Source organism: Neophocaena asiaeorientalis, unplaced genomic scaffold, assembly GCF_003031525.2.
Source record: "Neophocaena asiaeorientalis asiaeorientalis breed wild unplaced genomic scaffold, Neophocaena_asiaeorientalis_V1.1 scaffold787, whole genome shotgun sequence".
NCBI classification, from domain to species: Eukaryota; Metazoa; Chordata; class Mammalia; order Artiodactyla; family Phocoenidae; genus Neophocaena; species Neophocaena asiaeorientalis.
The window spans coordinates 514,287-539,213 of record NW_020175824.1 but is presented as its reverse complement, the minus strand read 5'-3'; the positions used below and the strand labels follow the sequence as shown (position 1 = coordinate 539,213).

Genomic DNA, 24,927 nt, shown 5'->3' with positions numbered 1-24,927 from the left:
GGCCGTAGCTTCGGCCCCCGCCCCTGCCCCGGCCCGGGCTTGCACGCCGCCTCACTGCTCCGCAGTGCAACAGTTTGCAGCTGCCTCTTGAGAGCGGCAAGGGGGCTCGGCTGCGCGCTACGGATCTCCCTGGCTCTGTTCCCCGGGAAGAGCCTCAGGGCCCTCGGGCTGGGACTGGGAAGGCCCGAGAGAAGGTCTGTTCCCCAAACTTTGCAGGCGGGAACCCTCCCCCTTTCATTTCCAGCACCCTTAGAAAGAAGCAGGATACTGTCAAGTGGGGGGCACAGAGAGATGTGGAGAAGGGGGCGTTTGCAAGGATGTGCTTTAGCTGAGAAAGAAAGGTGCTTCAGCTTTTTTTTTTTTTGGTTGTGTGTGTTGTGGGGGGGGGGGGTTGGGGGGGTACCAGGGAAGAAGGATGGAGAAAGGATGGAGCGCGATCCTGCGTGTCAGCCTCAGCCGCGGACAGAGGCGGAATGGGATGCGGCTCCAGGGTTACCCCCATGGGATTGGGACCTAAGGGATCTGCCAACGTCCAGGGAGCGAGAGTCTGGAGGGGGAGGGAAGGGAAGGGAGGATTGCGTACCCGGAGTCGGCTCGGCGGCTCGGGGTGGGTGCTGGGAAAGGTAGGATCCAGGCGAAGACATCCATTGAGAGGGCTCCGGAAAGAGGAGAGTCGGCGCTCTGGGAAGCAGGGACCGCGTTCCGACGTGGCTGAGTGTGTGTTGCGATTAGAAAGTTGTGGAGTGCTCAGGGTGGCTGCTCTATCTGCTGAGTAATCGGCATCTCCGCGGTGTCGGCGCAGACCCTCTTCCCAGCAAAGTGGCGCGAACGCGGAACTGGAGGCTTTGGTGCGTGGCCAGGGGCGGGCGGGCGGGCTGGGGGCCGCGGGCTGCGGAGAAGACGGGCGGCGCCCAGCTGAGGCAGTGTGCTCAGAGGGCCGCTTTGCAGTGGCGGTAATCGTTCCGGTTCTCAGCGCTCCCCCGGGCAGCAGCTGGGATCCTAACTAAGCCTGTTCTCTTTGCAGCCTGGTGCCTTGGCAAAGGAAAAGGGCGCGCGAACACGCGTTCGAGGCGGGGCCGGAGAGGATCTCCTGGGCACCGCTCGCTCCCTGGCCGGCTTGCTTGCCCGCAGTTGCTCCCTCAGTCCTTCGCTCGCTAGCGCATCCCCTCCCACACCAGGGAGTAATTTTGGGTGGCGCGGGCTCCGTCCTCTTCTTGGCTGGTGGGAACCGTGTGCCCAGAAGAGGAAGTCTGGTGTGCCTGGCCCCTCCCAGCCCAGCGCCGATGAGTGCAAGGGAGCCCAAGGAGCTGAGGCTGGCGCTGCCGCCGTGTCTCCTCAACCGGACCTTTGCTTCCCCCAACGCCAGCGGCACGGGCAACGCGAGCGCCCGTGGCCCGGGCGCAGGAGGCGGCGGCGGCACGTGCATCACGCAGGTGGGACAGCAGCTCTTCCATTCGTTCTCCTCCACGCTGGTGCTGATTGTCTTGGTCACCCTCATCTTCTGCCTCATTGTGCTGTCCCTCTCCACCTTCCACATCCACAAGCGTAGGATGAAGAAACGGAAGATGCAGAGGGCTCAGGAGGAATATGAGCGGGATCACTGCAGCGGCAACCGCGGCGGCAGGGGGCTTCCCCAACCCGAGGGCTGCCAGGCCCCAAACCAAGCAAAAGAAAGCCGGCTGGAGAAGCAGGGAGGGGACGCTGCCTTCTGCGCCTCATCCAACGCTTCTTCTTCCCCTGGCCTCCCGTGCCAGCGCCCCTGTGCTCCTCCGCCTCCACCACCGGCCCCCAGTCCGCAAGGAGCGCACACAGCCTCCTCCTGTTTGGACCCAGCTGGCGAGGGCCTTTTGCAAACGGTGGTACTGTCCTGATTGTCTAGTCCCTCTCCTCTTCCCTTCCTCGTTTCCAACATCTTTGCCGTCCTTGCTCTTTTTTCTCCGGCCTTCCTCTTCCACTTTCCTGTGGCCTCCCTTTCCTCTTCCTTCTTTCCTTATTTGTCTCCCCCCTACTCTTTTTCTCCTCCGCCGAGGCACTGTGCGGTATTTGTAAATATTGGGCGAGGAAAGTCTCGGAAGAAGAAATAACGCTGATAATAATACTTTATTATTATTATTTATAGTAATTATTATAATATTAATAACACGATCCAAGCGCATGACAAATCACATAAGTTCTCATTGTCAGTGAAGGACGCGTCTTCCCTCTCCACCCTGCGCCCCCACAGTATGGAGGAGAGACCGCACAAGCTACCAAACATGTAAAAGGCGTTGACTCCCTGAACAAAGGGAGTGGAGGGGGGCTGGTATGTTGTACATAGCTGTCAAGTTAAGGTTCAGTTACCTTTCTTCCCCTTCATCCCCACTTTTCCTTCAGCTTCCCTCCCTTCCCCATTCCCACGTTCAGCCGGACTCAGGCAATAGTATATTATAAAGAAAACGTAAACATTAAGCACCAGGACCTCAAGAGGCCAGAGACTGTCCCAGAAAAACGTTTATGACAGGTACCGCTCTCCAGTCAGCCCTCTTCTCACCTTTAGTTAACCATTCTCTTTTCCAGGACCAGGCATTTTAATTTACTTTTAGAAATGTCCCTCGCTGGCCGAGCATAAGTTCATTAAAAATCTATAAATGAGTTTTAAGAAGAAAGAAAGAAACAAAGAAACAAACAAAGAAAGAAAGAAAGAAAGAAAAAGAAAGAATCTACTGCTTTAGTCCTTGCCCTGCTCCCCCATCTATACACCTTTGACTTGTGGCATTTTCAGGATTCACAGAGGACCCGGGAGCTGTCCAGACAGGTCTGGTGCTGAAATTGTCTCAGAACTGGGTACATTCTTTGGTTGTGCAAGTCGAGGAGGGGATGTTTTGGAAAGTGTTCTAGCTTTTTGTTGGTTTCTTTCCTCTTTTTCTACAATCGGGTTTGCGTGTACTCTTGGTTTTCTTCTTATTAAACATTGCATAAGTTACCTTCTTTTGTAATAAAATAAAATAAAATAAATTAGGTGATGTGCAGTACTGAAAGTGCAGTATCTAACCAACCAGAATGTTTCAGTTTAATTTTTAGAACAAGTGCACCTTTGTTATATATTTATTATATTGGTACCAAATACAGAAGCAAACTATAATTCTGTACTACGTCCTCCAAACTGTATATTCTTGTTCTTAATTCCCAGCTGTTGATATAATTATTACCACTGGATGAGGAATTCAGTGGTGCAGGCCTGGCTTCTGCTGTTTCCAGAAGTGTTCTTTTGTACCTTACTCTGTAGTAGATTGTTATAAAAATATGATACATATGTTTTCTTATTTCTTTTGTGAATAACAGAACAACCACAACAGAAAACAAACAAATAATGGATGTGCAGGAATGCCATCTATTAAAACATGGTTAATATTTAAACAGTGCCTGTAGTCCTCCCTGCATGCAATTACCACCTGGAGGCAGTGGTGTGTGTGTGCTTGCTTGTACTGTACGTGTTTGGGGGTGAGACTGGCGGGGATGTTGGGCAATTTGGACGACAGGACATGCAAATTTTAAAAGAAGTTAAATCCAGTAACTGCTTGTAGGATAAAAATGTTTGCAGCTTGTTTAGTTAGATATCTCTGCCTGTAACTGAGATGCAGCTAAAGGAGTGCTCTCTTTCTCTTTCTCAGTGTGGCTTACCTAACTTCATTGAATGTATGAAGAAAGAGTAAGAAAAAAGTAAGTGAGAGAAAAAGATCAATATTTTTGTTCTCTCTCCTAATGCCAGATAAGGCCATCTATGTTAGAAATGGAGTCCACCTATGGTTATTTACCACTTGTTTCCTTGGGTTGATGATAGAAGGGGCCAGAAGCATATTATAATCTTAAACTATATGCAGGCATCCTTTCTTGGGAACAGATTTGGAAAATGTATGAATGAGAATGTTCTACAGAAAGCTCAACCAAAAGAGACCTTACTAACCTGCAGAATGTAAGGCAAAATTGCCCCTAAGTGCATCCCTCTCCCAAGTAACTAGTAGCTCTAGATTCTCTGTCTTGGTTCCAGGCATATGTGCTCTTATCCAGAGAAAATAGTACCTCTGAGGTTTTAGGTCATCTATTAAATTGCCCAAACTCAATCTACATCTTTTATAAAAATAATTTAGTAAGGTAAATTTTAATCACCGTTACATATCCACTCAAGACTTTTCCTGAAGCACAGAGGATCATCATTTTAGCATGCCATGTTGTAATATTAGGAAGACTAGGTGTAATCTTTGAGTGCAATATATTAAACAATGAACCAGTTTCTCTCCAGTGCCTTAGTCACTTCCTAGTAATAGGTAAAAGAGTGCATTAACTCCCTCAGGCCACTAGGGTATCCTTTAGTACATCAGAGCTCTACATTGTACATCAGAATGACTAAGGCACTGTAAAGAAGAAAGTCCATTAATTTTTGTAGCTCACCCTCATCTAGCTATAGCTCTTTAATACCTTATTACAGAATGAATTTTGGACTTGAAATTTGAATAGAATTAGGGATTCAGAAAGGAGCTTCCTCATTTCCAATGAGCTCCACTAAGTGCGTGGATATTACTTTGTCCCCCTTTTTAGGTGCACTTTTTACAGTGAATAATTTCCCATTTTATTAAAGCAATAAGATGTTCTGTTGTGAGCAGTGCTGGATGATGACTCCATTTCCTTGGTGCTGAAGCTACTCATACGTTTTGCCTTATGAATCATAGTGCATTCAAGGCATGCAATAATAATCCCCTTTCAAGGAGCAGCCTGTACACTCTAGGGGGTAATTATGAAATCATCCTGTATAATTTTTCCCCAAAGGAATAGAGGAAACAGGAGAAATAAAAACATTATGTATATTGTTTAAAAAGATCTTGATACCTCTAAACATGGGTACACATCCATAATATGTTATTAATGTGCCCCTTTAAATATGTATGCCTTTCTCCATTAATTGACTATGGCTTAATATTTTTAATAGTGCTCTATGTAAAGATGATGTGATCTGTGAGTCAAATTTCATGCTGAGTTAATATTCTCAGAACTCTATAAGCTGATGGTGTCACTTGAGATTTTTTATGAGATAAGGAATTACATGAAATTCTAGTAATGCCAGTCCTCACACCAAATTATTGCAATAAGCACATATCCAAGCAATTTGAACAGACCCTGTTTAAAGCATTGCTTCTTATAGAGCTCAGTTGACAGTCTAAGGAGTTTGGGATGCTACCAACAGGGCATTTTGGATTTCATTTTATATGAAACAAAAAGCAATCTGGAAATAGACAAATTTATTTTAAGGATTTTATTCACTGATGTCCCGTCAGACTAATTGCTTCAAATCCCTATAGCTACAGCTCAACTTCTGCACTTGCTATTCAGTATTCATAAGGTGGCATGCTTGATTCTTATTGTTTTTAAAGGTTAGAAAATTGGAGAGAGAATACCATTATGTCAACTGTATGGGACTCTGAATCTTAAAGATGTAGATGGATATAATCTTCTTTAGAATTTATATACACCCATAGATATGTATTTATATATGCATACATTTTGTACAAATTTACAATGGACTTTTTGTATTCTCTTTTCTGTCATTACAAGAATGAGATGGAAACCAAATAGTTGTTCCACCCTCTTATCCAGAGAGGATACTGAGAAGTCGGGTATATGCATGCACCTATTTCTCTGGAGTTAAATCTGATGACTTTCTCTTTATTTAATGAAAGGGGAGAGTCCTGTTTGACTTGGGGGAATTGGTAATTAGATAAGCTTCCTTTCCTTGTTAGTGACTCAGATGTAGCAAGATAATGAATTTATGACCATATCTATGTGGTCTGAATATCTAGATGGAAAGCAAAAATACCTAGAAGAGATTTAGGGCCATCTAGACCACAAACCTGAATTGTGGCTCGATTTTTAATTTTCAACCTATATGTGGTGTGGAGATACAACTTATATCTACATAGCTAAAGGTAAATCTCTTTAGTTTGATAAGTAGTTTTTGGAAAATATGGATAAATTAGCTTTTAAAAAACCTTTGGCATCTGACTTTTTCCACTGTTTCTATCTATATCAATTGAATTAATTAGATAATGGTTAAAACTCCATTTTCCATTGTGTAGACATGCTTTAACTACTTTTATGTGGGTGACAGTTGAGCAATTGCTAGCCAATATTATGTGGAAGTTATAGGTTAAATTAGAACCAGAAACTTAACCTGGTCAGGTTCCTCAGGTCCATTCCCATGTGAATCTGGACTTTGAGTATAAATCTGAAAAGCCACTTATCTCAGCCACTCTTTTTTGGAACTAGTGTTTGTGGCTCATATGTGTTTTAGTTTACATTAGAATAAGTTGACCTACCTATTGAGGAGGTATTTAATCGTTGAATTGAACATAAATCTTATTCTGATTTGGTTTTGATTTATTCGATAACATTTGAGAAACAGCTTCAATGTTTTGAAATCAATATTTATTAATGTCACCAACCTAATAATAAAATTGGTGCCATGTAAGAATGCTTAGTTTAGAATAAGAATTTAATTAGCTTTAATTGGTCCTACCTGTATGAGGCAGGGTCATGTGATTTCACTGTTTTTTTTTTTTTTTTTTTTTTTCTATAGAGAGGTTAACAAGCAACAATAATGATGATAACAAGACCAGCAACAGAAAAAACTGATTTTGGAACTTGAGTATATCCAACAGACAGAATAAAACAGATATCAGAATTTGTGGAAATTTTGTTCTGCTTTTCTATCAATAAAAGAGTTTTCTTGTTAATTGGCTTTTTGGACACTATTTCCTTATTAACTTAATTTTTAAAATAGCAGGATTACAAAATTATTCATTCTATTACCCCCAGATGCTCAAAGGAGTTTTTTTTAAATTCCATTACTCATCTGATCTTCCTCACAAACCAACTGCATGTGAGAAGTGGGAAGTGTATACATATTAGAATAACCCAACAAACTGAGTCCAGTACAATAATTCAGCAATACATTTAAGCAGATGCTCAGGCTCTTTAGGTCATATGCTTAGTCTCTCAGATTTCCTCTATTTCTGCTCATGTTTCTCTAATATAACCAGATATATGGGGAAAGGATAGGGTTGACATGATTTTGTGGGAGTAGGGGGGGGGAATGGGAGCCTATGATTCATACAAATTCCTATGGATTCTACCTGAACACTGCTGAAAACCAGCTGATTGGGACTGCTTTCTAGTCTGAGGTGCTATTGCTCTATCCATTTTTTGTGCTGACATTCACCACTGCAGTCTTAGACCCCAGAACTTTGTCCCCAGGCTCAAAGTCATCATCCATAGGAATCTATACGTCCTGCCCCCTGCCATCCCCGGGTCCAGCAGTGCTCTCACACCTTACCCCCTTCTTATAAATATAGGAAGTTCTGTGTCCTGCATGCCATGGACCTACTATTGAAAGGCATGGGTGCCACAACCCAGTCTCCAACCATGGTCTTCTTTACTCCTAGGAGGTAATATTCTTTAACCTCAGCTGTTTGACTCAAGAGATGGATGAGTGTTCATTTAGCTATGTCTCACAAGACTGACAATGAATCTACTTGCTCACTCCTTGATTATCCCTATGTTGACTTAATTAATTTAATGCTAGCTGGATATTCTCTCCAATTAGTTGTTGAAATCCAATATCTTTTCCCAAAAGCACCTCTCCAAATATGTCCCAGTCTTGAATTGATGGTGATAGTATTGGGCTTGCCTTTCCAAAAAGTTGACTCTATTTTTCAAAACTTTGCAGACCAGAGACTGGCTCTAGTAAGAACTTTTATTAATCCCTGTTTCCTACCTTATGTTGACCATCCTCTATCTGCATCTTCAGATCCTATCCCTGGATCATGGCCCTGACACAGGATTTTTAATTTTAGCTTGGAGGGTTATGTATATTACTCCATGTTACAAAAATTTGCTCCACACAGATTTTCAAAAATCCTGGGAAAACCCCTCAAATACAGTGAGATGTCAAAAAATACTCACTTTTCACATACAGATGTGCAAAGCAAATGTGACTACTCTATTTTCCTATAATTCATCCACTCTTTCTCATAGGAACCAACTGGCAGGGTAGCCCTTTTAAGAAAAATTTTAAACTCTCAAATTTTATCTTTCCCCCTTGCTTCTTTCCAAGTTAGTATCTGGGAATGACTTACATGATCTCATGGTGACAGAAGAGGAAGGTTCCTCAGAGCTGTGCAGTATTAAACAGATCTTTGCTTGTTTGAGCTGCAGAGTGGCCAGTCCAGTCTACTTCCCGGGAAGCAAGTTCCAGCTAGCACCCACCACTGTAGTCTATGACCCTAGACATTTTATATAGTCTCAGAATCTGAGTCTGCAGAGGACTTTTTGTTCCAAATGCAAGATCTTGCTGTTTTGCTGCGTTATAAGCATCTCTAGACCCCCTCAACTGGGACAAATGAGAATCTTTGGGTACATTAGTACATCCCATTCAGGCAATGGGAAATAAAAAGACTTCCAAGAGTTGGTGCCTATTGTCACCACCATCGTCCCAGTGCCACTGCCTTTCTGTAGGAGAAAGGAGAATGCATTAGCTCTCCCTGGTAATGGTTCTTCCTAGCATAGCCAGGGAGATTTTCCGAACTCTGTGCTCTAAAGTCCTCAGACTCTTTGAAACTGTTAGAATGCTTATCATTTCAGCTCTCTCTATTGCTATTTGTCCCTGAATTAAGGGGCTTGGGGAACAAGAACACTGGAAACTAGCCTCCTCAATTAATATTTGAATCCCTTCTTTCCCCCAAATTGGGCTGAAAGAGATAGACTTTTTCTATATAGTCCCTTAAGGGCTTCCTCTGGTATAGCCAAACAAGAAGGGATAGATTTGGGGCTTTTTGCTTTCTAAATGCCATGTCTTATACCCTGACTCCAACCTCACAGGTAAGTCTTAAAATGGAATATAGCATGTGGAAGGGTGATTAGCTTACTGATAAACAGGCCTACATCAGAGGTACTTTGGAAATATTTTATTAGTTACATTTGTTTACACAGAGCTTGTTATTTCAAGTTGAATGGCAGGAATTCAGGGACGTCAGAAAGACATTATCTCCTCCCTCTACTTGCCAGTGTGTGAAGTCCCTAAGTTAAGAGCTTGGTTCCAGTGGTTTATGTTGTATAGCCCGTCAAGCTCCCTTGAGAGAAATCATAGGTGTCACCAGTATTTTGTGCCTCAATATGTATCAGCCTTTTCTAGAGATCCTGCAATAGAAAGGAGAGGAAGAAGTAAAGGTCACTAAGTTCCAAAAGGGGCAGATATCATCAGAGAAGAACACAGAAGGAGAAGCTGGAAGACACACTTCTCTAGCTTTGCCATTGTGGGCTGGACCCCCTTCACCTGTCACAGTGTGTCCTGTGATTACGCCCTACATATGAGAATGTGGTCATGCTGTGGCAGGTTTATTTTCAGGATCCAGGTTAGTCCCATTCTTAGCCTCATAGGTAGCTTCATTCCTTTGCTGCAGTTATACTGCCCTGTTTCTGACAGTTGTCAATCAGCCTGCAGTCTCCACTGTTTGGTCACATTCCCATAGCTAATCCTGGCTTGGCCACTGACAATTTTTGTTTTGAATCTGATTGATAAGATGATCTCTTTGAATCTTTCACTTGTAACATTTGAGAGTTCATTCAATCAACAGATATTCACTGAGAACAAACAATATGCCAGGTATCATTTTTGGTGCCAGAAATACAGCAGTGAACAATATAAGCAAAATGTCTTATCTTCAGATATTTCATTCTCCTGGAGAGAGAAAATAAACAAAAGTCATAAGTAAATTATGGAGTATCTTATAGGGATAAAAGTGTATAGAGACAAAAAAGGAGGGAGGGGGGATAAGGGGTGTGCCAGGAGTGTTAGGTTAGGGTGGTCAGTGAAGGTTTCACTGAGAAAATGATATCTGAGAAAAGACTTGAAGAAGCCTCACAAATATATGTATGAAAGGTTTTTTGCCTAGAAAGTGTTGTAAAACCCATTTCTACCAAGGCCTAGTTTTGTAAATGAGCAAATAGAGATTTTGATTTAGAAGGAAGGCAAGAAACTGATGCTTACTGAACAGGGTATCAAACTGACACTCCCCAAGTAGGGAAGAGGGGTAAAATCTGTCCCTAACATTGAGGAATTCATAGTCTAATTAACCAATAAATTTCAATTCAGTTCAGTTGTGGTAATAAATATATGTAAAAAGTACTTCAGGAGCACAAAGTAAGTAGCAGCAAAGTCTGTAGGGGATGGTTAAAAAAGGTTTCCCAGAGGAGGTTATACTTTAGTTAGGTTTTAAAGGATAATTAGGAGTTCACCAAGAGAAGGAAAAACATTTTAGGCAAAAAGAAAAGCATGTCTGAAAGCACAGAGGTAAAAGTATTGTGCATATTTGGGGAATGTTATGAGGTTCATACTGGAAGTGACATAAAAGAAGTCTGAAAAGTAAAGCAGGCAAGACCATTAAGGATCCTTCAAGGTGATCAAGTAAGACATATTTCTGTTCTCTGTCTATCCTTTATGACATCTATGGAATCATTGGATCCATCACACAAAATATCAGTTATAGAAAGTATAGAAACAAGAGGCCTACTCAGACCCAAACACTACTTCCCACTATTCTTTGAGAATTGCTAGATTTCCTGCACAATATGGCAGTAATCGGCCCAGCTATAGATCTTGTAAGCCCCATGGTATGGAGACCAACAGTACACATCCCACTTTATGGAGAACCAACACAAAAGGGGGTGACCAGTAGACATTAACAGAAAGGACTGAGCCAGAATGCATCAGCAATAATAATAACAATAATAATAGATCTTGAATGGGCATATATTTGTCAGATATGTACAACATTCAGTTTAGAATCCTTTGGTTTTGCTAACTGATGAATAAAAGAGGCCACCCTCTCTAGGGCTGAACCCATGTTCTATTTTTATGAGGCATAAATAACATCAGGTAATTGATCAGTGTATAAAAATGCCTTTCTTCTCGTTAACCTTGCTAAAATAGAATTTTACATAGTTTAAATGTAAAGCTCAAAGCCTCAGTTTATCTAGCTCAGGGTTCTTTTGGTTCCAAAACATGGTAGATGAAGGAAAAGTCTTCTAACAACAAAAATTTAATACTTAAAATTATGGTTAAAATTTGTGCACAAAACTTATTGGAAAAATATGCATTTTAAAAATGTAGCTACAAAGAAAAGTAAATCATTTTTTTATTTTTCTTTTTTTTGTGGTATGCGGGCCTCTCACTGTTGTGGCCTCTCCCATTGCAGAGCACAGGCTCCGGACGTGCAGGCTCAGCGGCCATGGCTCACAGGCCCAGCCACTCCACGGCATGTGGGATCTTCCCGGACCGGGGCACGAACCCGTGTCCCCTGCATCGGCAGGCGGACTCTCAACCACTGCGCCACCAGGGAAGCCCAAAGTAAATAATTTTAAATACATTTCTGTGATTGCATTTTATGCAATTCCTAAAGAATAATGCATGTAAATTTAAGACTTTTTCCACTATAGATCCAGAATCATATCTGTATCACTGTACTGGGCAATGTATATTTGTAGTTCAGAAGTAGGTAAATATTTTTTAAAATATATCACTCACGATTATATATAATAGACTCCTTGGCTAGTTATTTCTGTGTGTATGATAACACATCCTATGATCTATTTAGTAAAGTACTCTAAAAATTGGGGAGGAGGATAAAATTTTTTAAGTGTGGTTACAGAACTAACATAGAAAAGCCTTCAAGGGAAAAAAAAACGGCCTTGCTTGTTTTGACTCACAAAATCGTAATATAGAGATTCCTTCATTATAAATAACTGAAAATTAATATTAAACCACTCCTTTCTTTCAAATAAGCTCTGATGAATTGAGGTATATAATGTTATGAATTAAAATTTAGCCATGTACAGCAGATTCTTAGGAGAAAAGATTGTGTGATGAAGAAAAGAAATTTCCAATTTTCAGATTTCTTTTCAATTTTCTTGCTGTTAAAATAAAAAGTGTCATTGAATTTACAAAAATAAAAAAGATCCTTCAAGAGTAGGTTTTGAGAATAAGCTTTTCTGTTGTGAGTGGGGAGTCAGTGAGGAATTTTGAATGTAGATCAGCAACAATGTATAGAATAGATGCAATGGTGGTTGTAGAACTAGATGTAGAGACACCAGATAGAAAGCAACTGCAATAATCCTGCAACAAATGATGACAGTTTGAACCAATGGGGATGGAGATGAAGAATAAGTATTTATTCGGGCTACCCTGGTGGCGCAGTGGTTGAGAGTCTGCCTGCCGATTCAGGGGACACGGGTTCGTGCCCCGGTCTGGGAAGATCCCACATGCTGTGGAGCAGCTGGGCCTGTGAGCCATGGCCACTGAGCCTGGGCATCCGGAGCCTGTGCTCCGCAATGGGAGAGGCCACAACAGTGAGAGGCCCGCGTACAGCAAAAAAAAAAAAAAAAAAAAAAAAAAAAAAAAAAGGAATAAGTGTTTATTCAAGAGAATTTAGGTTATTGATTGATGGAGTTGGTGATTAATAGAGGCATGGTGTGAGGGAGAGGAAGCAAACCAAAGAGGAAAATGCGGAGAGTAGATTTATGCTTTCTATTTTGTGGATTAGGACAATCTTGGCCTGAGTGCTGCTTAGCTGTCATGAATTGGAGACAAAGCTAATCATTAACAACTGGGAGCTCAAATGGAGGTCTGGGCTTTGCTGGAACAGCCTGAATGGGTTTTTTTTCCTCAGGCCATACTCAGACTGATAAAGCCTTGTTCTATGGAGCAGCCTGAAATTTGGCATTTGAGATTCAAGAAATAGCACTGTCACTATCATGTAATTCCTAGATGACTACTTATCATCTGTCAACTTACAGGAGTTCTCCATATGTCTGGAAGTGTGTGTGTTCTGACATTAGCTTCTAGGCCATTTGTTGCAATTCTGAGACATGCTTGCAGAGAATTGTGAAGTTATGTAGGATCTACTATAAACCCTCTCTTGGAATAGAGAAATGATCAGATATGACACCATTGACAGTGATAAGAATTGATACTGCTGAGAAGGAATCCGAGGGTGTTGGTGAATTTATTGAAGAATGAATACAACCAAGATTATGGGGAACTCTTGGCTTTGCCACTTGGTATCCATGAGACCTTGGATAAATTCCTTAACTTTCCGTACTTCAGTTTTATGAAAGTTTGTTGTGTGAATTAAATGAGAAAGTATGTGCAAAGGTCTGCCAATAGTGGACAATGATTGTATGGTAGTTTATATTTTTGTTTCCTTTATGAGGATTGTGTAGCCAAGGGAGGAGGTAGTTTTCTGGTAGATGATTAGCAGCAAACTTATGTTCTCTAAAAACACAGTGTAATCTCTGGCAAAGTGCCTGACACATAATAGTTATTCAATAAAATTTTGTTGAATAAATAAGTGAATGAATGAATCGAAATTTTATAAACACATTCCTGTTAAAGTGCTTTGATATTACTGTAGGGATCTAGCCAGAATCACACCAACAGCAGAAAATTAAAAATCAACAGGATATTTGTGACACTCATACATTTCACTTGACTTCTGGATGGTAATAAGAGTGACATCATTGGAATCTTTGTTATATCTTCAAAGAAATATTTTGCAGATACAATGCTCCACCACCACACACTATCCTTACTCTATGATTGTCTGAATAGTCCAGAAAACTTACTTGTAGGACCTGAGCCTTAACATTTCTCATGGCTGGTACAGAAGCAGTGAGTCAATCATAAGAACTGAGGCCAAATGAACACTTGTTGAAGAAGAGGATCAGGTAAGCAATTAGTCACCTGGCATTTTCTCAGTGTCCATCAAGTCTTCTGCACTGGAGGAGATGCTAAAGTAGAAGGTAGGACCCAATCTTCTCAAATAGATTATGACTCAGTTAGGGAGACAAGACTTCCAGACTGAAACAATACAAGGAAGACTAAGTTGAAGTGGCAGTTATGAATAAATAATAAGCCAAGTTGAATGAACACAAACTGATGATTGATTATATAATCTTCTTTCACTTTCATGTCCAGAAACGGGACCATAGGATTCCACTTATGTGTAGTCAGAGAAATCTGAGTCTGACAGCAAGATTTGGAGTTGAGGCAATGAAAAGCCTAAGCTCTGTCTACACTAGGAAGTATGTTGCTGTCCCTCAGTGGTTATAAAAACTATAGACCCTTGGCAAAATTGCTGCAACCCCTCATTTCTCTTTTTTCACCTATCCCAGGATGCTCTTATGGTCTCTGAACTGCCCAGTGTCTCACTCTGTGCCCATCTTCCACTTGAAGATCAGTCCTCCTCCTTTTGGTTTGCTGGACTCAATACCAATATGTGGAGGTGGTGTTTCTCACACTTCCAACAGGCAATTCTTAGACACCAGCTGGATGTTCTACAATTTAACTAAATTCTGACACTATCTATCCAGAGATAGCATCAGAACCCACAGGTAATGGGCTCAATCCCACTAGACTGTCCCCACCCTCACTTCAAACATCAATCACAAGTCCAGGTTGTTACTTCTGACCCACTGGCTATAAACCAGAGCTTCCCACAACTTTCTCCTCAGGTTCAATTAATTTGCTAGAGTGCCTCACAGAACTCACAGAGACATTGTACTTACTAGGTCACCAGTTTATTATAAAAGGATATAACTCATGAACAGCCAGATGGAAGAGATGCACAGAGCAAGGTATGGGGAAAGAGCACAGAGCTTCCATGCCCACTCAGGTGCACCACTCTCCCCAGTTCTCCATGTGTTCACCAACCCAGAAACATTCTGAACCCCATTTTTGGGTTTTTTTGTTTGTTTATTTGTTTGTTTGTTTTAAGAAGACTTCATTACATAGGCATGATTGATTAAATCACTGACCATTGGTGATTAAAGTCCATCTCCAGCCTCTCTCCCCTCCCTGGAGATCTGAAGGTGGGACTGAAAGCTTCAATCCTCTAATTTTAATCACGTGGTTGGTTCTGCAGGCAGTCAGTCCCCATCCGCAGGTGATTTCCTTGGTCACTCTCAACACTTAGGAAATTATAAGGGTTTGGGAGCTATGAACTAGGAACCTTGGAGGAAGACCAAATATATATGAGAAATTTGTTTTTGTCATCTGAATGACAAAATATACATTTTTCTTATAAATCACAATTTCACACCTCCCAAAGTCACACTTTCTCTTAAGACCATTGTCTCTCTTTGAAAATTCAAAGTGAAAGTGTGTCCCTCTCCTAATATCATCTGTGACATACTCCTTTCCTTCTCAGAACATTACTCTTTGCAACATTAAGCATGGTTATTTGGTATTTATCACCAATAATGACTATGCTGCTTTAAGATACTATTCTCATTTCACAGAAGCGAACAATGCCTTAGGTAGGATTTGGTATTTCAGAGCAGGATTCTGGGTGCATGAGTGTTGATCTTGGTACCGTTCTGATCATATCAAAGGAGTAACCACCTACTTTGCCCTCAAGATGCAAGACCCAGAGCAGATTAAGACCCATAGAGGTCTCAGGCTCTGAAAAGATTGTGGTTTCCCAATCTATCTCCATCACATGATTTAATATAAAATATATAAAAATAAAACAAAACAGTTATATAAATCAGGAGATCCATTAATACAGTTCTGGTTTTCCCCATGACAGCTATTGTAATGCTTTGTTAAAATAACAGTCCTTATTTTTTCAACTTCAGTCTGCCCGATGGAAAATCTAGCCAGCACCAAGTGGACTTAGTGAAGTAACTAGTGTGAACTCTACAAGGGTCAACATCTTGGATCATGACAGAAGGGCCATCAATGGAAAGCTCATCAACCAACTCTCTAAACCTACTGGGCTCAGTTCCCAAGGAAGGGGCACCTTAGACTTCACATCAGTGTGGTTCCTCCTATGCAAGGAGGGGGTGCACTGGTGCCACAGTGTCTTGTAAGGCCTGGATGACACTGATTTCTAAACTCTCCTTCAGGTCTGAGGATCATTTTGGTGAAGGGGAATCTTCTAATCAGAAAGCTCTTTGCCTCTTTAGATGCCAGAACCTCCTCAGGAGCTAGTCCAGGACCATCAGTCTTCATGAATTACGCTCCCTCTGGGTCACTCCACTTGTGGGCTTGCAGTGGAGTCTGCCCAGCCTTCATTCACTTTCCTGGATTGTAGAAGGAAAAAAATATCAGGGGCAAAATCTCCAGGAAGATCCTGTTTCAACCCAGCAGAGCATCATTGACCTCTCTTCTTTTTCCTTGTAGAAATGCCCATCAACATCATTTAAAGGAAGGGAAACTTTAGCACCAACTATGAAGTATCCTATCCAGACTCAAAGTAGGTGTTTTTTCTTTGCACTTGTTTTATATTCAACAAAGGTATCTCAGTTAGCCTTCACGGTAAAATTTCAAGGGTAATTATTCCTATTTTATAGACTAAAAACTGAGGCTCAGGGTAATTAAGTAATTTCCCCCAAGATCACTCAGTGAGTAACTGACCGAGTCTGGTTTTGAATTAAGATTTGCTCCTAATTACAAAGGGCATATGCTCATTAATTTTTTACTGTGCTGGTAGAACAGAGATGCTTTTTCTCTGTGTACTAACATGTAGCATTGGAATCAAATGGAATGACCCAGCTTTTTGAGCTCTGTTCTTTTTTGTTGGCATGAAAGGGACAAAAGAACCTCATGGCCCTCAGACTTTGCTGTAAGAGTCAGTAGATCTGGCAGTTCTCCCCTTCCAAAGACAAGTAAATAGAATTATGCAAATGGGGTTGGCAAAGTCATTTCCTCTGAAACAACCCCCAAAGCCACAGCCACCCACCAAATTGCATAAAACAGAACTGTGGCCCAGATTGGGTACACAGAAGCTCCAAATGCAGTGAAATAAAACACTAGCAGTATAGCTGTTGTGATATAACATCATTGGTGAAATAATCAGTTACTCCTTTAGGACTGAAGAATGTCATATGCTATATCAGAAGTACTATCATTATTTTCCAAGGAGGCAGACAAGAAGTGAAAAAGTTCAAATTAAGCCGAGGTGGAGGGAAGAATGAAGAAAGGGTCTTCTATAAGGAAAGTGAGGCCATAGCTATCAAGGGTTTGAAATGTAGATTTGAGCTTATTTGTTTTTTAAAAATGTTGTAAATGGAAATATTGGAAATGTTTCACTATCGTTTATTCAATAATAATTAGCTGCATAAATGAAGCTTAGAATTTTATCTTATTCATTCTTCACAAAACTCTGTGAAGTGGGCATTGTCCTCACTTGTAACTTACTGATTAGGAAACCTGGGCTTAGCAAAGGCTAGTGACTTGCCTGTGGCCACAGGGTGAATTACAGAGCCCCAGAATCTGGCCCCAGAGCCCTGTGTTCCTCTAATCTGGCCGGTTCACCCTATTCCTGTATCTTCTCTGTGTTCCCATCCAGGTTTTTTGCTAACAGCAAGCTATTCTTGGTCCATCATGAGAATTTTTCCTCTGCTCCATGAATGCTAACTCTAACCAACCTCTCTTGCTACTGTTTTGGCCTGTAGCAAAAGGTTCAAAATCCCTCCCAGCTTATTTACCCCACTTGTCCACCTTTCTTTTTGAGAAATGTCTGGCAAGGTGCAGATGACCCATTTTTGAATTGTGGTAGGATATGGTTAACAGCATGGGGTCTAGAGTCAGACTACCTGGGTTTGAACACTGCCCCCATGACTTACTAGCTGTGTGAATGTGATTTTGTGCAGGTTACTTAATCTCTCTACTCCTCAGTCTTCTAATTTGCAAAACTGATATGAGGATGAAAGAGTGAAAGGGCTGCAGTGAGGATTAAATGAGTTAATATATTAAATGAATTAACATATGCTCAGAACTGTGACTAGCACAAAGCAAATGTTCAATAGATGATGTTGCTGTGTTTGCAGTTGTTAAAGATTAGTAATTAGAAACTTTGGGACCATTTATATGTTAATATATAACATTACATATCACAATCCATAAGAAATGAAACCAACAGTAACTTTCAGAGACAAAACAAGGAGAGGTTCTGTGGCTAAGAGTGTGGACTCTGAACAAGACCACCTGTCTTCAGATTTTGGCTTACCACCCACTAGCTGTGTGACCTTGGGTGATTTGCTCAACTTTTTTGTGCCTCAATTTTCCCTTTGAAATATGGTAATAAGAAGATGATTTACCTTGTAGGAATATTACAGTAATTAAAAGAAAGTTAACATTTCTAAAGTGTTTAGGAAATGCCTGGCACAGAGTAAGAACACCTCAGTGCTCGTTAGTGGACAATAAATTAAAGGACCAACTGAAGATGACATTACTGAGGCCCTTTCTTGAAAGTGTGGATTTTCTAACCATCTCGTCTATGTGTGTGGCCACTGCAGTTTTGCCAGGTGTTTAAGTCAGACTTGTTAACAAATTCTGGGAATGTGTCAACTTCAGTTGATAAATACCAAATTTCAGTAACCTTAGACTAAAGGCCTTAGTGGCTTACATGATCATACACAAAAATAAAAATTGATGTATCGTGAGAACTGAAAAAGAAAACTTGCATTTTTGAATCAGTTCTCTGATCATCAAGAAAACTCTGGTATTCCACTATAGGCCACAGATTATGCTTTGAGAAATTTGGGCCTCAAGCTGTAGGACCTTCCTCTGACAATGTAAAAATCCCCCTTTGTACCATGGAAAATGTGAGAGGAGAGCAGCAGCCTATACAGACACCCACTGATGGATGCACTGCCCCTGGCAACCCCACAGAGAGTATCCCTTGGCAATGTCTAAACCTATTTTAATGCCCAGGGCACCAGTGTATGTGGATGAGCTCCTCTGCAGGACACAGGAAGAAGCAGCTTGTGGTGGAAAGGGCATAAAGACTTTGGCCTGTGTTAAATTCCTGCTACTCCCTCACCAGCCATGGGACCTGGAACAATTTACTCAGACCCTCTGAGCCTTTATTTTTTTCAACCTTAAAATGAAGATAGAGATACCTATTTATAAAATAACTTAGATTTTTTATTAAAATAGTTCATATCATGCATCTAAAACAGCAACAAAACATAGATTGTTGTTGCCCTTCAATAGAGGCAATCATTTATTGTGCACTTGCTAAGGACACAGCACTTGGGATACAGTATTCACTGCATCTCCACAGAGTTCTATGAGGCACATTCTATTAACTCTTTTTTCTATATACAAGGAAACTTAGAGTTGGCAAGGTTATATAACTTGCTCAGAGTCACATGGCCAGGATTCTGGGAGCCATGATTTGATCCCAGTTTCGTCTGAATCTAAACTCATGCACTTTATACCACATTTCATAGTACCTTCTCCTCTCCATCCCCTCTATTTCACCACAATTCTTTCAGGTCTTCAAAGGCAACCACGCAATCTTAGAGCAAATATATGGACTATAATATTAGTTATCTGTAAACTTAGCCCTGGGTATTTATTTATGGCCTGGACTTTGGTAAAGGGCAAGGCAGCTGGGGGTGAGCAGAGCAGAGTTAGGCAGCAGAGCTGATTGATCCTGTTGGATGCAGTTTATTTTCAGAAGGAAAACGCACTTGGGGGTCTGATCTTCAGCTCTTCCTATCTTGTAGTTCTGAAACAACCTGCTCCAGAAAGGGCAGGCTAAGATTTATTGTTCCACACAGGTTTGGAGATATCACCCTGGCTTAACCTGAGGCCTCTGATTAAAACTCTAGCACATGATTGTCAATGATGTTTTCACTCATTTTTCCTTGAATGAGGCTCCTAAACACCTTCCAATAGCACCACCTTGACTTCTATATTGCTATTTCTTGTATTAGTAAATCCAAGGGAGTCTAATGGGCCTCCAAATATGGGAACTAATGCACCTGAACTTTCAGTGAAGCATTGGTTTTACAGTTTTATAAGAGCAGCTTATTCAAGCAGGGAATTCTCCTAAGTAATGGACTTCACTTACCCTAGCTTAGGAGTGAGATAAGCAAATCAAATAGCAACAACTCCCTGGGCACAGACAACGTTCCCTAGTGGGTATCAGGATCCAAGACATTCTTCTTCAGCTTGAAACCAGAATGAAATTGACATGCACAGCTCACACACTGGTACATATTAGACATAGCTATCACTGGACATTGTTAGATTTTTGCTTTTCTGGTTAGGAATACCCTTGTGCAGAGATGAGACAACTTTCTTCTAAAAGGATTGGTGATATTTATCCTCCCACTCTGGAGGGAGGAAGGTATTATTGCCCTTTTACAGACATGGTCTCAGGAATGGCTGGTATACTGCTAAATATGAATCACCACTCAGTCTACCAATCTGTCTCCATGAAATGGGTCCAATATACCAATACACGCTGGGTAAGTATTTCTTAGCAGCCACCAGCAATCCTTTCCAAAATTGCTTCAGGCCACCCCCATTTACTTGCTCTGCTACTTCTCTCTTTGCTCTTTCTTCTCTTCACAACATGCTCCATGTTGGTTGCGTACCATGGCTCCTGTTCTCCCTCCTAAGCATCGAATCCACGACCCAGTTTCAGCCTTGTTATCTATGGCAGAAGCTGTCAGTGCCTCCCCTATATTCCCTTGATATTAGTGAATGTCATGAGGATTCCCTTACATGTGGATGTCTTCTTACTGCAAACATCGCAACTCTCTGCCTGAATTCTTTTTCAGGCTGTAGGAACACACCATGCCTCCTCTCATGGTAGCCAGCAGTCCCACAGAGTTGATATTCCACAAAGACCACTACCAATTTCTCCTGCTTCCTTGCCTCTAAGATAAATCAGTTCTGAGATGTGTTCTATACAGTCTCCTAAAAACTCTCCTTGAGTAATTTTCCCCCTCCTCTAATGGTGCTCCTTTGAATCACCTCCCAAATAAATGAACCCTATTTAAATCTTTGTCTCAGGGTCTGCTTCTTGGAGTAGCCAACCTACAATAGACATGAGCCTTTAGACATGAGCCTCCTCTAGTACATAAACTTATATCTGTCTTCTGAGACCTAAAGTAAGAGATCCCAGCCCTTAAGTCCTACCATAGTCTCCTGAGAAAGACCCCAGTCAAAACTGATCTTCACCCAGGTTCCTCTAAGCAGGAGAAGCTTGAAACATTACACATAACTAAATTGATGCCAAATTTCATGATTTATGCAAGTGAATAGACCAAATAAGGTAGTTTGTGAAAAACTGTCCCAAATTACTTGGTTACTCCAAAAATAATTTTGTATGAACTTGGCTTGGTATGATGAGGCAATATAATATGGTGGTTAGAAGCTTGGGCTCTAGAGTCAGCCCTCTTATAACCCTCTCGGTCAGTGCCTTTGTGGTATAGCTTTCGGGGGAAGTCACAACCTCCTAGGTATTTCCAGGGGAGGTTACTTTCATTTTCTGAGGATAATCCTCAGCAAAAGGATATAGCAGTGAACTGTTAGCAGCCAACACTCCCAGTAGCTGAGGGTCAAGTGCACTGCTTGGTAAAGAGGATCTAAGTGGGACTTCAACAGCCACTACAGAGCTCCTCTACTTCCTAAAAAAATGTATCACATTGCTAATAACAGAGTTCTACAGTCATGTCTACTATGGTGATTAGAAAAAAAATCCACCAATGCTTATCTTGTTTCTTGATCAATTAGTAACACAAAGTATTCTGATGTTTTGCTTCCTCTCTCCCCAGCCTCCAAGCATGTGACCTCTTGCTGGACATAGTGGTTGTAGGCTATTATCAAGGAATACTTGTAGAAACACCTCTCCGCCTGGTATCTCATAAATTTCCTGCTAATCTTAGGGATTCTGAATTTGCTCTCAGATCTCACTTGGGCAACATCTCTGCATCTATGAAAGTCTTGGCAGAGGAAGGCAATTCCACTGTCTGGTGGGTTTATGAGAAACCCACCAGCCTGTTTTTGGACAGACTGTCCATATTGCCACAACATGCTTTGGGTCCAGGGACTAAAATCTTGGACCCATCCCATCCTCTTTCTGAAAAGTTATTTTCTGTTAATTTCCCCCTTCACATGCATAGATACTCTGTTTACTAATGGATAACAGAGTTCTTGAGCAAAATGGGGTGGTGGGAAAACACTGAATTAAGAGTGTGAATCCTGGTTTTACCACCTCCCAGTTGTGGAAACCTCAGCAAGTCACTTTTCTGCTGGGCATCCTTTTCCTTCTTTATAAAACTGCTTCAAAAGACCTGCCATGAGTCCTTCACAGAGTCACTGTGTGATCAAGTGAGAAAACACATACTAAAGAGCTTTATAAAATGCTATCCCAATGTAAATTATTAATATTATTGCCACTGCAATTATTAGTATATTTACCTTTGACTGTCTCTATCCTTAAAACTTTGGTTGATGAGTGGTATAGCCCCAAACAGAACCCCATGACAGCCTCAGCAATGGCTCCACTTTCCCCTGAGCATCATCCCTTAGCTCCTCAGTGATCTATTTTCCTCCATCTCTGACATCGAAACAATTCCTCTGGGGTTACAGAGAAACAGATTTTCTCAGATTCCACAAAATATTTACTAAGGAAAAGCCAATGCAAGTTTCAACGAGTGACTTCCTACTGAGTCCAGTCTTCCTTTTCTGGTAAATTATTCAACTTTTATCCAATATTAGCTTTACAAAGAAATAGAATTATGCCGCTATACCAAGGAAGATAATTTCAAAATCAATTAAAATGAATAATTTAACATTAATATATTTGTTTAATCGCTTTTAACACAAAAGTTAACTTTTCTTTCAGTGCTGTACTGAGAACCCTTCAGTACTATCATATGTGATATCTGTAACATAGAGCTTGGTTCAAATCTTAGTTCTGATTCATGCCATCTATGTGGCCTGGAGCAGAGTACCTAACCTCTCTCCGACACAGTTCCTTTAATCTATAAAGTGAGAATGTTAAAAATAAAAGCTACCTCAAAGAGCTGTTGTGAGACTTAAATACCATAACACTAAAACCTTTTTCAGAGATCCTAACACATTATACATATCTAAATAAGTATTGTCTATCATTAATATGCCACAATATGGCCCAAGGCATAAAATAGCTTTATGCCCTATTTTAAGAAAGAGAAAAGTATACATGGATAAACACAGAAATCTGTAGATTCCATCTTCCTGCTACAGAATAAGTGGAAATTGGGGGGGGAAACATGATCCCTTTGGATTAATACATTGCTCCTGGTCTTAGAACTTGTCCCTTAGAAGCAGAGTCTGATATGGGCATTCTTGTACAAGTGATTTATTGTGGAAGAACTCTCAGATAAAACGTGCAAGGGAGTGAGGAAAGCAGAATAAGGTTGAGAAATTAACTAGAAAGTAGCTATAGATCCAGCTGAATCTAGACTCAGCTAATCCCTAGTCCCAGGGAGTTTTGGGGTATGAATTCACCACTGAGACAAGGGGGAAGCATTTTCCGACACAATTGTTAACCTCTTTGTTCTTCTTTAGGTATGTTAGGCTAAATGGGCTTATGAAAAATTTAGATATCCGTAAGCAAACTTAGTTTCAAACGAGCTCCTATAGTTAAGTGTTTTCTAGTCCCCAAAGATCTTTGCTAACAGCACTAAAATTCTAATGGAATATATTAATCTAAAAGCATGCAAAACGTTTTCCAAACATCACTTATTTATTTAACATTTTAAAATCAGTTTCCCAATGATACTACCCAGCTCTTCATATTTTCTTAATTTTGCAAATAATTCTATATGGAAAATTGGTATCCAGGCTGCCTAACATTGTTATCTAGCCTATATAAGTGCAGAAAAGTCAAGATTCTCATATGAAGTTTAAGGGTTTTTTTTGTCCCCAAGTACTTAACATTTAAATTTCTGGAATGAATGGTTTGCTCCTATCACCTTCTCACAATAGGCTTCCTATGGAAATGGATTCTGTTATATGTTTGACCAAACATTCATTATATTTAGCTCTTTCCTGAGAGACATTAACTTACCATAAAGAGGACACGTTAAAATAATGTATAAATCAATGGCATAGTTATTAATGGTATAATAATGGGATGTTAGGCTCTAGTAGCCTGACGACCACCTAATATGGAAGTTAACAGCAGGAGAGCCATGAAATAGTATGTCTGCTTCTTATTCTGAGGGAAAAAATGAAAAACATGTTAAGACTGCAGCTTCAGAGTTAAAATAGCATCATTTTCCCTCTGAGATGAAACATTTCAAAGAGTGATTGCTTTATCCATTCCTCTGTTGATGGAAATTTAGTTTGATTCCATGTTCTGGTTATTGTAAATAACGCTGCGATGAACATTGGGGTGCATGTATCTTTTCAAATTACAGTTTTCTCCAGGTATATGCCCAGGAGTGGGAGGGCTGGGCTATATATTAGTTCTATTTTTAGTTCTTTAAGGAACCTCCATACTCTTCTCCATAGTGCCTGTACCAATTACATTCCCACCAACAGTGTAGGAGTGAAGTAAGTCAGACACAGAAAGACAAATATCATATGATATCACTTATATGTGGAATCTAAAAAAAAAGGTACAGATGAACTTATTTACAAAACAGAGGTAGAGTCACAGATGTAGAAAAACAAAATTATGGTCACCAGGGTGTTAAGGGGAGGGGATAAATTGGGAGATTAGGCTTGACATACACACACTACTACATATAAAATAAATAACTAATAAGAACCTACTGTATAGCACAGGGAACTCTACTCAATACTCTGTAATTGCCTATATGGGAAAATAATCTAAAAAAAAGTGGATATATGTATAACTGATTCACTTTGCTGTATACCTGAAACTAACATAACATTGTAAATCAACTATAATCCAATAAAAATTTTATAAAAGAGTGATTGCTAACTCTTCATTGGATAAAATAGATGATCATTTTTATTTTTCAGATGACTAAATAAGGCTTCCGCTCTTGCTCCCTCTATTGTACAGTATTCATAAAACAGAG

At 40.7% G+C, this 24,927-nt stretch overlaps 1 protein-coding gene across 1 annotated transcript; it reads left to right on the top strand.

The window, feature by feature from the left end:
• Positions 1 to 1,283: 1,283 nt before the first annotated feature.
• Positions 1,284 to 1,871, top strand: CUNH11orf87 (chromosome unknown C11orf87 homolog). Its single transcript, XM_024732640.1, has one exon. It carries the CDS (start codon positions 1,284 to 1,286, stop codon positions 1,869 to 1,871), a length of 588 nt encoding a protein of 195 aa, XP_024588408.1.
• The last annotated feature ends 23,056 nt before the right edge of the window (positions 1,872 to 24,927 follow it).

Coding starts and splice junctions, on each gene's coding strand:
- CUNH11orf87 (XM_024732640.1), top strand. CDS start 1,284: ATGAGTGCAAGGGAGCCCAAGGAGCTGAGGCTGGCGCTGCCGCCGTGT.